This window comes from Nothoprocta perdicaria, unplaced genomic scaffold, assembly GCF_003342845.1.
Source record: "Nothoprocta perdicaria isolate Ctin4 unplaced genomic scaffold, notPer1 scaffold_13, whole genome shotgun sequence".
NCBI lineage: Eukaryota > Metazoa > Chordata > Aves > Tinamiformes > Tinamidae > Nothoprocta > Nothoprocta perdicaria.
In genome coordinates, this window is record NW_020454427.1 from 923,870 (window position 1) to 938,738 (window position 14,869).

The window sequence follows — 14,869 nt, forward strand, 5'->3', positions numbered from 1 at the left end:
TCCTTCCAAGTTCATTTAAAAGCTATTTCACTATATACAGGACATAATACTCGATTCTCTCTCTGTTTTCTGTGAGATATCATTTGTTTCAACAAAATTCACAATAGATCTTTTTCAGAATGTCTGGAGAGAGAATGATTAAGAGCAAGAATATGACATCAAATGTTACAAAAGTCTCTGTTCCACAGTACAATGTTATGGTTGCAGATAACATTGCAACATATTTCAATGATTTTATGAGTAAGAAAGAGACTTCCTTTCTTAACGTGTTTGTTATAAGACTCCTGCTAAGCTCAAAGTCAACAGTAACTCTATGTATACAGTTAATAGTAATTAGGCAAAAAGTGCCCTAATTATGCTCTCTGTCCTTCAACTAATTGGAGACATTACCATGACTAATAAATCCCTGAGCCCAAGTGACTAATGATTGAATAAGTCTTTTCAACATCAGGCAACATGCTCATCTTCAGACATTAATATCATAGGTCTTTGTTCTACTTCAAATATGAGAGAAATAACAATCAGATGAGCTTTAAAATGCAATTAACATCTGTCAGGTTATGTAATGAAGCAAAAAAAATGGATATATTGAGAGTGCTCATAGTGCCATTTGCAGCATGCACATCATTAAATATTACTTGTGCAATTCCACGTACAGGATAAACTCAACAGAGCTAAGACTCCATTCAGCTGCCCACTTTCAGGCTCCTATTCCCATCCAATTGAAGAGATCAATCCCAGGTCTGCTGTTCTGTGAGTGAAGTGATTTATCAGCCAAAATACACGCAGACAAGAGGAGGGAGTCATTGCTTCATATTCCACAATCGAGTAGCTATACTGAACTAGAGAGTGTAACCTACACATCTGCTCCCAATAGGCACTGCCTTTAAGAAACTGCATCATAACAGAGCACTACACACAACAGAAATTGGTCACAACATGATCTTTCCAAGGATAAGGTTCACAAGAGAAAGGTAAAAAACACAGAAGACTCCACAAGCAATAAGTGCACTCTCCTGCTTCTTACACCTAAGGTCCTTACACCTAAGGCAGCCCATACACTTTTGCCACAAGATACATAAGAAGCTAATGAAACACTAAACATGCCTTAGAACAGCTGTTAGTTGCTGCCTGGGCAGCCCAGCATATAACACTTAGGTATAAGTTTTTCAAATCTTTAACAACATCACAATATGGTCACTAACATGCACATCCGTTTATTTATAAAGAGACTGGGGGTAATTGCAATTCTGAAATTAAAAAGGACTTTTTAAAAAATGTGTTATGTGAATGTCTAGGCAAAGGACTAGGTATAAATGAAACTCTGGACTCTAGAAGGATGGTAAGCTTAGGTACTACCTAAGACAGAAGAGACCATTACAGAAAGTAAAATATGATTTCAGCATGGTAGGATTGTGCAGTTATTCTTATGTGACCTTTTTAAAATACATATTTAAATATGTATTTTAAATATATTTATATTGGACCACCCTAAGGTAAATAAGGACCCAAAACAGACTTGCAGTATCCTTCAGGATTTGATCCTGAATAGACTTTGCAGTATCCTTGAGGACTGGGAGTCCTAAACATACACAAACATTTTCAGAAACAGCTATAGCAGCAGGTCCAAATAGTCATAAATATTAGAAGAGGCTACAAAAGGAATGTTTTCTCGAAAGATTTTCTTGAAGGCTTTCTCTCACTGCTAACTATCGATGCTGGATAGTTTAGACATCTCTCCAGTTTCAGCTCCCAAATTTGATGAAGGACGTCTCACTTATTTTCCTGTAATATCAGYCCAATGGAACTTCTAAAGAAGTGAACACTTTTGCTTTTCATCATCATCAGCTTCTTCACTGGTAAACTTTATTGATAGCAGAAACATTCTAGAAAAATAATGTAACTGCAAGCAAAGAGATGACTCTTATTTTGAAGAATGATTAAAAAAAAGTTGTTTAAAAGTACACAGTGTCCAATTAAGAGAAACTCTGTCATTGATTAGTCTAGTGACATTCCGTGTTGCTTTTGTCATCATCTCCCATTACCCTGTTTTCAATGTTGAGAAGGTGCAAGGCAAGTGTCTCCATTCTGCTTAGTTCAGGATCAGATTTCATGGCAAACTCATACTAAAATAAAGTTGTTTCAGTCCACTTTTTGCCTTCAGTATTTTATTGGGTTTTTATTAACCCCAATCTTCATGAAATTGTCTTCAGTTTAAAATTCACCTTTAAATGCAGCTATTGAAAATACATCTCTAGAAAGTGTCTCTTGCCCTCTCTAATCACATGGGATATACAGTTGTTGACATTGTAGTCCTGAATCTTTACCCTTCCTAAACTGCCTAGGCACTTGTGACAAAACCAAAATTCCAAAAATCAAACACAAAAAGCTTTCCCCCACCTCCTTTTTATCTCTAGTGTTTTTATTAATCTATTTCTGCCTCCTTGTTTTACCTTGACTGAGTTTTTAGCATGTTCTTCTGTGTGCCAGTATCCATCTATTTGCCCAGTAAAGTATCTGGATTTTATTTGTTTTTGTTTTCTTAATAACTTTAACAACTTTTTTTTTTTTTTTTTTTTTTTAACATACCCACCACATACCCTTTGGCAATTCTTTTTCTGGACATGCATACTATCTTGTCTTCCTTCCAAACTCCTATTTAATCTCATTTCTCTGGCTATTCATAATTGCCTGCCCTATTTCCCCTTTCCCATCTCCTTCCCCATTTTCTACCAAAAGGATGAATCTAGACCTTAAGCCAGAAGGAAAATTATCAGTGAAGAAGGCAAAAAAAATCCAGAAATTTCCTTACTGTATAGAAAGAAACATTAGATTTTTAAGATAAACTACATTAATTTAGTTCATTAAATGAGCAAAGCATCATTTAAATAAATAAATAAATAAATAAATAAATAAATAAATAAATAAATAAATAAATAAAAGAGAGCAATCACAGTCCTAGCAGAACAAAAGCAGTTATCTCATCTATTCATTCCCTGTAATGAAAAGTGTGGCCTACATACTTTAGTGTTTAGAGTATCAGGCCTGTGGTATCTTAATGCATATCACAAGCATCAGGTGATCAAGCTCTTTTGAGTCATTACAGCTTTGAAGTACATCTCTAAAAGATATAAAACATCTTCTCCCACACACAATAAGTTCAGTACAATTAATTTTAGTCACAGCAAGACCTTCAGCTGAAAGCGTTATCACATTGCTTATAAAATGATCTTCAGTATGTCTGTGATACTAATATAACAAATAACTGAACAATAAAACCAGACTTAACTCTAAATACTTAACAAAGGCATAACCTGACTGCAAAGAACAATTACAGAAATGTGACTATTTGAACTTAGAACAATAGGTATTATTAAAGCTAAGTTTTATCACATAAGAATAGTTTTGTTCTGAGATCGACACAAACTGCTCTCCTCCCATGTTAACTTTTAGATGATACTATGTATTATTTGAAAGTGCAGCAGGTCGAAATTGTTCTTATTAATTCACATGGCCTGAAAGTTCTCATGAAAATTATAATTTGGACCTAAAGCACTGCAGCTACTGCTTATCAATGTCCACCAGTCCTCTCATAAAATATACAGTTATTTTCTCTCCTTGAAAGTTCATTCAAATATTGATAGGCTAAAACTATTTTAATAGCAGTCTCTACTCCTACTAACTTAACAGTCCAGAAATCAATTGAAAACTTTCCTCACATCTTTCTACCCATGTACAGCTAATTCTCTATGCCCGTTCAGAACTGCTCGATTTTCAAACATAATTAGCTTCCTTAATAGAGTGATTTCACCTTGACCACCTTAATAAAAAAAGCTCTTTACTACTATCTGTGGTGATAAAAAGGGGTTTTTTTTGTTGTTGTTTTTGTTTTTYCCTCCAGCTTTGTTGATCTGTTAAGGACGACTGCCTGTTTCTGTGTCCACTTCCTTTATAATCTACAMTAGAGAGCAAGAATCCAGCATGACTAGGAGAGCAAATTGTACTGGAAAAGAGTTAACTCCTACCTTTTTCACAGAATCATGTACTTTACAAGAGACCTTGGCAATTCAACTTCTACTCAAAGCAGAACAGATACTGAATTTAGAACAGTGTCTTACAGCTTAATCCAGTTGAGCTTCAGTAACTTCCAAGGACAGTCCACAAGCACACACCACAACTGGCTCCTCAGCTGAGTTACCAACACAATGATTTATTTTTTTCTTTAAACCTAAATGAGGCTTCTTTTGTTTCCATTCATGACCATTCCYGTATTCTTCCACCTTACACCTCAGTAAGGAGCCTGGCCTTTTCAATCACTTCCCTGGAAGTACCAGGGGGCTGCAGTTGGGTACCCCTCGAAGCCATTCCTTCTCCTACTTGGACAAGTCCAGGCTGCCCTTCAGCCAGCACTCGGAGCAAGTCCTCCATGCCTAGCCACCCTGGTGACCCTCCAATGAGCCCCTAGAGCCCAATGAGCCCATGAGACCTCATGACTGCTGAGCAGAGGGGGATAAATCACTTCCCTTGACCTCCTCTCTGTGCTTCCATTGGTGCAGCCCGGCAGGTTGTTGGCCCTCTTTGCCACCAGGATGCACATTTGGCCCATGCTCTATTTGCTGCCCATCCCAAACCACAGSTTCTTTTTAGGAGAGCTGGACCCCAGCCAGCCCATTCCCATCCTGTACAGTCCCAGGGCTCCTTCTATCCTAGGAGCAGCACTTCATATTCATCCTTGCTTAATTTCATAATGTTCCCGTCTTATTACTCCCCAGACAGTCTAGGTCCTTCTAAATGACAGTTCTGCCCTCAAACATATCAGCTTGGTAAAAAACAGTATTTCAGCACTTCAGAAAAAAAATGTCTTCAGTTAAAGCTATGTTAATATCATTATTCTTGGTGCTATATGCATCTCTTGTTCCATCCCAGACAAGAGAGGAAACAGGACACATTTCTCMTATCTACTCTTTGCTTACATCAATTATTCCATGTTCTGATTACAGACTTGCAGAGCATTGTGTGTGTTTTGTTTTGACTAACAAAACCAGTGCAGTTTATTGATCATAACACCCACATTTGCAGTGCAAGTAGACCTCTTCCTTTGTTCTCCAGAAATCATTACTACAGTACCTTAAAGCAGTCCTTTCCCCAAAAAGGTGTTTGAAAGTACCTATTATCTTCAGCAAACAGGACCTTCCTTTTTAATTATTTTTGAGTTCAGTCTAAACTGATACACCAACGAGTTAAGTGCGCTGAATCCAGAAACATTTTCCTGAGTAGAACTAGACCTAAAACAAACCTAAAATAAAAAATACAAAGAGATTCATTGTCTAAATAAAACATAGTTACCCTAATTAAATGCCTCCTCAGAATCACTACAATAACCATCAAATTGTAAAACATTGACTTAGTTAGATTTCAAAATTAAAATGTCACCAGGATCTCGAGACATATGAAATGAACTTTTCTTTATGGAATGCTTTCAGTTATTTAAGCCACTGGTATTCCAACACACTCGTGTGAACTTTCATACTAACATAACTCAATGCATATGCCCTGCAAAATTTTCCAAATAACCAGGAATCTACTACAACCCTTAAAAAAAAAAAAAAAATCCCTAAATATTTTCAAATTCGCCTATTCACCTGAGCAAGATTCTTCTCCCACAGGGGGCAAAGACCAGAAAGCAGCAATAGAATCAAAGACTTTCACTGCGCTGTGCACCACAATTGAATCATACAGGTGAACTCATCTCAAAACCATCAAAAAAGAACAAACAAACAAAAAACAAACAACAAAAAACAAACAACAACAAAAAACATACAACTACTGAAACAACACAATGACAAGCTGTGCCCTAGAAATATATGGTGAATAGTGAATAGGTTTTACTGAAATCGTAGAGTAATTGCTATAAGAGAATTATGGACTAACACAAAAGTCAATTACAGTAATGAGTCATTTTACAATGAGGCAAATGTACTCTGTAAGGGCTAACGATGGTATGTAAAACAAGTAATAAAAAAATTCTCTCTCCTTCAAACAAAATTTACTGCGTAACAAATATAATATGYATCTTTTACAATGGAAGTATCTTTTCACAGAGGTATCTATAACAAAATTGTCTTTCTTCACCTCTTGTCAGAGGACAAGTGAAATTCATGGCTGAGAGAGTTGTCTCTTGCTGGATGTAACCTGCAGGGCATTGATTGGCCTTAATTGAAAAATCAAGATCCTGAGATATGGGTCCACAGCTTACCTGAAGGACCTCTGGAAACAATCCTGAATATGGTCTTATGCTGGTGAGATCAAGCATCCTTCCCCCACAAGGAAAATATTGGTGGCATTTAATTTTTAAAAACAGCCACATATTATGTGGTACTGGACAACAAAACAAAAATAAAATAAGTCATGATTTATAATGACAGAGTTAGTGATCTAAATTAATACTACAAGTTTTCCTACTATAAATTCCACTCAGCTGAATTTTATTCTGAAAGATATATTGGACTATAATATTAAATTAATAAGAAGACAATTTAATCTGTCATGATACACTACCTTAAATAAGAACAGTACTACATTATATCAAAGGAAAAACCATCAGCCACATTTTAGACCTCAAATAATTTAATTCAATGGGGATGGTGTCTCGTTATCTATTTGTCAGTGTGTCTATCTTTCTTCTTGAAAAACATGAAAATAGAAATAACAAAGGCATATAAATTTAGGAACACAAAAAGCCATTCACACTTTACTAGAGATCAGAAATGCAGTGACAATGAAAAGGAATTAAGGATCAAGGCAGAAAGCAAAAAGCACATGAGTAGCACTGGAGCAGTACTGGAGCTAGTCTTGGACTATATTAAATAACCAGTATTAAGCAAGAGTAGGGATGTAGTATTCTGAGTGTATACGCCATTAGAGAGACTAGTATTTGTAGAATCTGTCCATTTTTGAGGTTTGACTTCAAAGAGTATGTTGAAAAAGTTCAACAGGTTTAAAAAATGGCTAAACAAATAATTCAGCATTTGCCAAAAAAGTTCAGGTAACTCCATTTACTTATCCAAGAGAAAATGCAAGCCATAATCAACTTGCCTGTGAAGTACATATACTAAGGAAATATTTCCAACAGTAGAAGGTATGACAATATAAGGTAAATCCAATTCAATGGAAAATTCCAGTCTGCATAGAATACCTTGGATTGTGACATGCTTGTTTAAAACTTTCATTTGGGACTGGAATGTCCATTCCACAGCAACTGCTAGGCATACAACCAAATAGCTGCATCTCCTAGGGGGAGATGAAGAGCTTTTGCTAAGCAAGGAATTAGTCTGTATATCATGAAAAGACTAGATCAGAAAGACAGTAGAACACTTGCTGACTAAGATGCTGATTTCTTTAAGAATTTTTCAGGATTATTTTGAGGTGCTCTGAGTTTTATTCCAAGAAAGAACCAATAGAAACCTACTGGACACGGAAGAGCTTTGATGAAGTGTTTCTCTATTGAAGGTGGTCTATAGCAGGCTGGTGTCTACACAGAGAGGTGGTACTCGATGAAAATTTGGCTATTTTCCACCAGCAGAAACTCTTCCAATAGCTGGAAGCTAAAGCCTTAAGCTAGAAATACAACAAAATATTTAGCTATAGAAGCAGCTTTGGATTCCTCCTCAGTAAATACTCCCAGAGGCACTTACAACCCAAAGTTCTTCATTTCTATTTATTGTGATGTCGGGCTAGATTATCACAACAGATACTACAGACTTGAAGATCTATAAATGAAAGAGTATTTTAGAAACTATTTCTTTTAATGTTTGTCATATCACTGACATTAACCTCTCTTTCAAGGCAAGATCCCTTCTGCTGAACTTCTGATGACATTTCTAGACTCTTCAAGCCTCTGTACTAGTTTAGTATTGTCACATAACTTACTTTTTTCGTTTAGACTATATCACGATCCTGCAAAGGCCCTTGGACTCATGACACTATCTTCAGACCATGTAAAACTCAGAATGAAAACTTCAGCGTCATCTTCAGAGTAGCTCAACTGCATCTGAATTTCATYTCCTTACAAATTGTTACCACTAATTGAAACTGTTAAGAAGCAAATATTGGAATTGCTGTCATCCACCACACTTTGAAAGGTACCTGTCAGCACTACAAACTGCCATTTATAATCATCACTTCTGTCACTTTTTACTGAGTATTTTAAGATCCTATTTCTTTTTTTACCTAAGTACACACTCGATTTAATAGGCAGGGAAGAAACAACTAGGCAGGTAGCTGAAAATCCTGCATACTCTTCTTTCATAGGGCTTGCTATAAAAATGGCTCTGCTTATTTAGGAGAGCTGTTTCTTTGCTTATCTCCATCTGAACTCAACATGTGCAACTTCTCTACATATAAAAGGACAAATTTGGGCAATTCACCTTCCAGGCAACAGTGCAGATGCCAAGGTATCCAATTCTTCCCATTTAAATAGTCCCACCTCCTGTACATGGAAACTAGGTGTTGCGTTTTGTTCATTGTACTATATTCAGACCACTAGACTCAACAGCTTCAAGCAGAAATCCTTGGCCTCTCCTACCCCAGTTGACTTCTGCCTTGGCCACACACATTCATGGAAAACCTTGACCTAGCTCAAAGACTGGAACTGGCTGCAAAGTGTTCTCTTTTACAAGAGATACTTTTAACAAATAGAAAGTTTTAGAAACTATTCAAAATGTAATTTGTTATAAGCACCTTTTCTTTATTACTCAAAATGTAATTTGTTATAAGCACCTTTTCTTTAAGTATGTTATAATTTGAAAACTTCCTTTATATCCATTTTAAGAGAATGACGCACAGACAATAGAAGTACTTCTCAATATTTAACTATAACTAGCTAAACTGTAATGCTAACAATATTAAACATTAATAAACTATTAATAAGCTTCTTTTCAAACAGTTGAGACTGATAAAATAACAAAGATTCTTCACCATCACATCATGAACAAAGTACATGAGAACAATGATAAAAATGAAAAAAAAMCCACAAATGTTCACATGAAACACTAAATCACAACTACCAAGCGTTAATAAATATATGCCTTTATGATAGGCTTAACTCTGACTCTGGAATTTATATGAGAAAATGTAGACCTTATTATGTATTTTCCTAGGAGAGACTTTRAAATGGAAAAGAAAATATGAGTTAATATTAGTATCTGCTGACAGAACGTTTATAACTTTTTTAAACCACTGGGCTAAAAACTTAAGAGAACAAGCTGTAAAATTAAACTCACAACATATTGCTATGGAGACTGACCAACATATTATTCAAAGATAGCATAAATTCAAAGAATACTACAATTGTGTTACACTTCAACATATTTCACTTACTAATAAGTATTAATTATATTGTCAACTGCCTCCCTATGAAATAGCTAGTTATTTGGGCTCATTAAGAATAATGAATTTGCTGAATCTTCTGGACTCCAGTCACTGTTGGGGAACTATTCTTTTCCTACAGGATCCTACCGAAATGCCCATAGCCCTAATTCTGACAGAGATGAGATGGCAGAGATGRAAGTGCTCTCCTCCACAATACGGAATCATGTAGTTCCAACAAGTACACAGGAGATTAAGTTCTGTCTGTGGCACGTGAGTGCAGAATTAGGGAGAAAAAAAAGTGTTTTATGGACTTCTATGAAATTTTCAACAGCACCAAGTTAMCCTTGCTGCAAGAATTTTGGGCTACTGTTATATTACACCTAAAGGGCTGAGCTCTTAGTTGGAGTCAACTTTTAATTTGCTTCTTGAACTTCAGTTCCACTCTAAGCTGAAGTAACTTTTATTCACACTTTAACAGTTTTTTTATAAATGTGTACTGGAAGTTCTGCAATTGGAAATATTTTAAAAGAGTGTGTTGTAAGAAGAGTTGGCTCCCACAGGACATTTCTGGAACAACTAGAATTGTCGCAGCCTGGTCTGCTCTTGAAAAGAGCATTACTTCCTTGTGTTTTAATACAAACTTCAAGGGAAAGTTCATATTCCTGAACTTTGGCAGAAAGTACACACACACACACACACACACACAAAAAAATCTAAAAGGCTGAAAAATAGCATTTCTCTCCTACATAGTGGCAGGCTGCTAAAGGGCTTTAGAGCTCCACAGTTCCAGGGCTCTCTGCAAACATCACTGAGTTGTAATGAATTACACATCAGAGAACCAGAATCTGAAAAGCATGTCCATTTTGATCACTTAAAAATAATAATAGAGAGAGAGAGAGAGAAGGAAAAAAAAATTCTCAATACCTATCATTTTCCCTTGTAGTCTCAGCGTAGTTTTGGCAAGCCTGAAAAATAGTTGGTTCGATACATGGATATTTGTACCGAAGGCTCCATTTTTATCTAAGACTTGGGAAGCATAAAATAAAAATATTYTTTTWWAAAAAAGGCATAAAAGTTACCCTTTTCTCCCACAGACAACTTTTTTTCAACTTTTCCTTTTAATAAATGCTACATCTATACATAATAATGAAATCTATASCTACACTCCTAAACACAACCATACTTTGACAAAAGGAAAAATATTTCATTTGCAGCTTTCTTTCTAGATAGAAGGGAGGAGGAGTAACTAAGGCTTTCACTGATAAATTAGCATGCATATTCTTTCCTCTGAAAACACTTGGTGATTTCTTTCATACCTGAGGTACAATATGTTCATTAGGAAACATCCTSAGGATGCACAGCTGCACTGGCATAATTTCCATCAATGCTTTTGGAAGAAAAAAATATTACCATAATATGCTGAGATTTTAAAAGACACAGATTAAGATGAGCATAATCAGTAGTGCTTCTAACTGGGATAGCGCAGCAGCCCTCTGAGGATGAGGGATGAGCAGAGATCAACACGCTTCACAGAGACTGATAAATGATCACTCCGTGCAGGGGGTGGGGGGGAGGTCCTAGATGCAAATGGAGGTTTTTTTAATGTTTAATGGAATATTTACCACTTCTCATACTACRCATCTGCTATATCTTCCTGGAATGATAATTTTGCTTATTGTTAGAAAGGAAGCCAGGTCCCCCTTCAACGCTGCCTGGTGAGTGTTYGGAAAGTATAACCTGTGGAATGGAGCATGTTACCTGTGAATTATTAAAAGATGAAAGAGCTGACAGCTTTTTGCTGCATGTTGATGGACCTACTAAGGCAGTACCAAGCTGTATATTCCAGGCTCCAGGCACCTGTCCGGTAACTTCCTCCAAAGGGACACCTCTATGATCCATAGGGACTTCGGCAGCTCCTTGGCTCCCTTCCCCTTCCCCCTCAGCCCCTCACTCCGGCTGTGCGGGGCACGGCGGAAAAGTGAAAACGCTCCGAGACGGTGGGAATAACTCGGAGCCCAGGGCAGCTCCGGAGCTGCCTGCAAAGCGGCTGCCGAAGCCGAGGCTGCTCTTCCCGCGGAGCGGAGCGGAGCGCCCCGGCTCGCGCGCGCTGCAGCCGCCCCCGGGACGGTCCCCCCGCGCAGGGATGGGGCTCCCCTGCGCCCGGCGCAAAGTTTCACTACGCGGGGCCCGAGCAATTCCTTCCCCCCCCCCCCCTTTTTTTTTCCCTTTCCCTTTTCTCCTTTTTCCCTCCTTTTTTAAGTTCCCGCCGCCGCCGGCCCTGCCCCGGCCGCACTCACCCGCTGCCCAGGCGCACGGTGAGCAGCAGCAGCAGCAGCCGGGCCCCACAGCGGCAGCGGCGGCTCCACAGGGGCGCCGGGCCCCCCCACGGGTCCATGCGCTCCCTCCGCGCCCACTTTCCTGCGGCGAGGCTGGGGAATAGCGACCCTGCCGCTCCCGGCGTGTCCCCCCGGCGCGCGGGAGGCAGCGAGAGGGGAGGGCAAGGCAAGGGAGGAATGAATAAATAAATAAATAAATAAATAAATAAGACACCCAAACAGGTAGGAACGCGCTCGGCAAGGACCGCGCAGCTGGGCCAATAGGCTCATCAGGTTGCTCCATAAATTATCCTAAAAACGTCCAGGCGAATCAAGCCCCAGCGGAGGAGGAGCCTCGCTTACTAGAAGGGGAAACATGCTTGGGAGAAAGGGCGGCATTTATTTATTTGTGTGTGTGTGTGTGTGTGTTTTTCCTCCCCCTCCAAAGAGCAAAATAAAATGGATTTCATATATATAAAAATATACGTGCAAAGCTGCTCGTGTGTGTATATATATATGTGTGTGTGTGTGTGTGTGTGTGTGTATCATACAGATTTGAGGCGCCTCCGAAGGCAGCCTGGAGGCGCGGGCACCGCGAGCGCGGAGGAGGCGCGCGGGGGCTGCGCGCGCGGCCGCGCTGGGATGGGGGCGGCACCGGCGCGGAGGAGCCGCCGGCAGCCGCGGAGGAGCCGCGGGCAGAGAGGAACAACCGCGGGCAGCAGCGCTGCTCTGCGCGCCGCTTCCGCCGCCGCGGCGCCTCCGCGCGAGGGCGGCGGGCGCGCAGCGGGACGGGCGATACGCGCCCCCGCGGCCGCGCAAGCGAAATGGTTAAAAAAAAAAAAAAGCGCATTTTGTCCTTTTTTTTTTTTCTCTTTTTTTTTTTTTTTTTTTTTTTAATTCCCTCGGATTTTTCCAAGCGCTTCGCTCAGCGCTCGAGTAAAGGTCACTTCCTCGCGCTGCTGCCCTTTGCGGGACGCTCCGGAGCCTGTCCCCCGCTGGCTGCTCTCCAAGGGGCAGCTCGGCAGTAACAGGCTGCACCAGGTCACCAGGAGGCAGGAGGAACAGCCGTTTCATCATCATCGCCGTCCTCGTTATCCTCCCGGACAAACCGAACTGCGCTGCAATTTAACTACCCTCCCAATCAGCGATTGTTACACTGGAAGATTGTTTTGGGTTCTCCTGCTCCTTTGCATGTCATCATTTGATTGCTATTTAGAATACACAGCTTACAGCTGCTTTAACAGTTAATAAAAAAATTCACCACGCTTCGGAGAGCTGCAGTGCATTAAGTGAAAATTCAGCGACTTGAAAATTAATAGCCAGTCCTCGGGGTACTGGCAGAAGGGAAAGGCACATATCACTGTGCGACCCGAGGTCTCGTTATTGGTGRATTAACACAGCAGGCAGCATCCTAGCGCGATGACAGAGGCAGGAGCTCGGGGGGAGAACGTGCATTTATTAGGGAGTGAGTAGAGAAGCGGCTCTTCCGCGGTGCTGGGAGCACCGACTCCAAGAGGTGGCTTCGCTGCCCCCCTTCAGCAAGGGGCAAGCAGCCCCTCTCCGAGTCCTTTCCCTCTGGGAGTCCTTGTGCCCTGGCAATAGCCAAGCTCCTWAGGGTCACTGTGGATCTGTCCATCAGATTGACTGCATTTTGCAAAATACGCAAGGAAGGCATCTTGGGTCTTGGCRTTCTAATTGATAGGGAACCACTAAGGCTCTTGCTAATGCATAAAATTTTATCCTTCTCATTAAAATACATCGTATACTTAGTGTGACTATTAAGGAAGTTTGACATGAGAAGTTCAAGGTACTTAGAGGAATGGAAGGCAACTTCTTTCTACCTGAGCAGTCTGGAACATTAATTTAAAACACTAGTATTTTCACCCSTATGTAGGAGGCTGAGCTTGGAGCACTGTAGAAGGTGGAGGATTACAGCTAAAATAGTGCATAGCATGGACAGTGAGCACGTAAAATGAACATAGGCTTGGAAGAGGTTTCACTTTCGCCTGGTTTCTGGCCTTGGAATGGTACATAAAGGTGCCATTAAAAATAATTGAACATAAAATCAACATCAATGGTGCTACTCAAATGATACAAAACCAAAGATGGTATCTTCTGTATCTGCTACCAGGACAAACTGTTTTCAGATAACACTAGATCTGCTGGGTTTTGTTTGTTTATTTGTTTTTTCCTTCAATTTAACCATCAGAAATTAATCTTAGAAAGAAGAAGAGAATATTCTATGAGTAAGTAAAATATTTTATAAAATTTAGATATAAAAATTTGAAGAGCAAACAAAAATAGTAACGCAAAAAAAATCTTTAAGATTATCAGAAAAAGAAACCTGTGGGAGCAGAGGGAGAGTTTCTGGAAACRCAGGGAACAAAAGCAGCACTCAAGGAAAATTGCAAGAGGGGAGAGAAAATACTGAAGGAAAACTGGGAAAGTTACCTTAACACAGATGAGCATCAAAAGAAAGAGAGGCTGAAGCTCAATAATACACTAAAGAAAGGTGAGTTGCCAAAGCTGACTGGAGCTCATCAGCCACATGATATTGGAGCAGCTGATATAAACCAATAGTCAAATTCTCACTAAAATCATCATCTCCAGCTGAGGGTGGGAGGGCTGTGCATTTACCTTTACCAAAAAAACAGCGTTGGAGAAAGGGGTCAACAGTGGAAATTCAGGCCTTCAGGAAAGGCAAAATGAACAGAGTTAATGCACGAGTCAAATTGTAGGATTTAGATCATTATTATTGGAGACATCATCCAGAGTGGATTCTGCAAAGGAAAACCAATGTCTCTCTCATCTAACTCCTTCAGTCATATTTAATGAATCTGTGAATAGAAGAAGAGTGCTGCATAATTTAAGATCTTTCAAGAACTTTTTAAGTCTATTGGTTAATTGTTAAAGGAGCTGTATAGCTAATGGGCAAGCAGGACGGCAATGCCATCTTCTAGAAACTGCTTGGACTACTGTCAGAGTGGTCRGCTTGCATGGGGGTTGGGATGATTTTATTTCATTGATTTCCTTTTGATGCATTGTTTTAGAGAAAATAAACAGCAAAATTTGCAGACTAAAGTTTTAGTTGAGATTCCATAAAAAAAATACTGATAAGTTCATTGGAACTTAGAAAAGTAACTGTAAAATGGAAAGTGATGTCATATGGGCAAATACCTTGTGGC

General features: G+C 39.5%; 1 protein-coding gene across 1 annotated transcript in view; it reads right to left on the bottom strand.

Annotated features, from left to right (window-relative positions):
• The window catches only part of GABRG1 (gamma-aminobutyric acid type A receptor gamma1 subunit), a 52,683-nt gene extending 39,919 nt beyond the window's left edge, over positions 1–12,764 (bottom strand). The window contains exon 1 of the mRNA XM_026033620.1: positions 12,655–12,764. Coding sequence (XP_025889405.1) covers positions 12,655–12,764 — 110 coding nt within the window. The remainder of the gene's footprint in view (positions 1–12,654) is intronic.
• Positions 12,765–14,869: the final 2,105 nt, after the last annotated feature.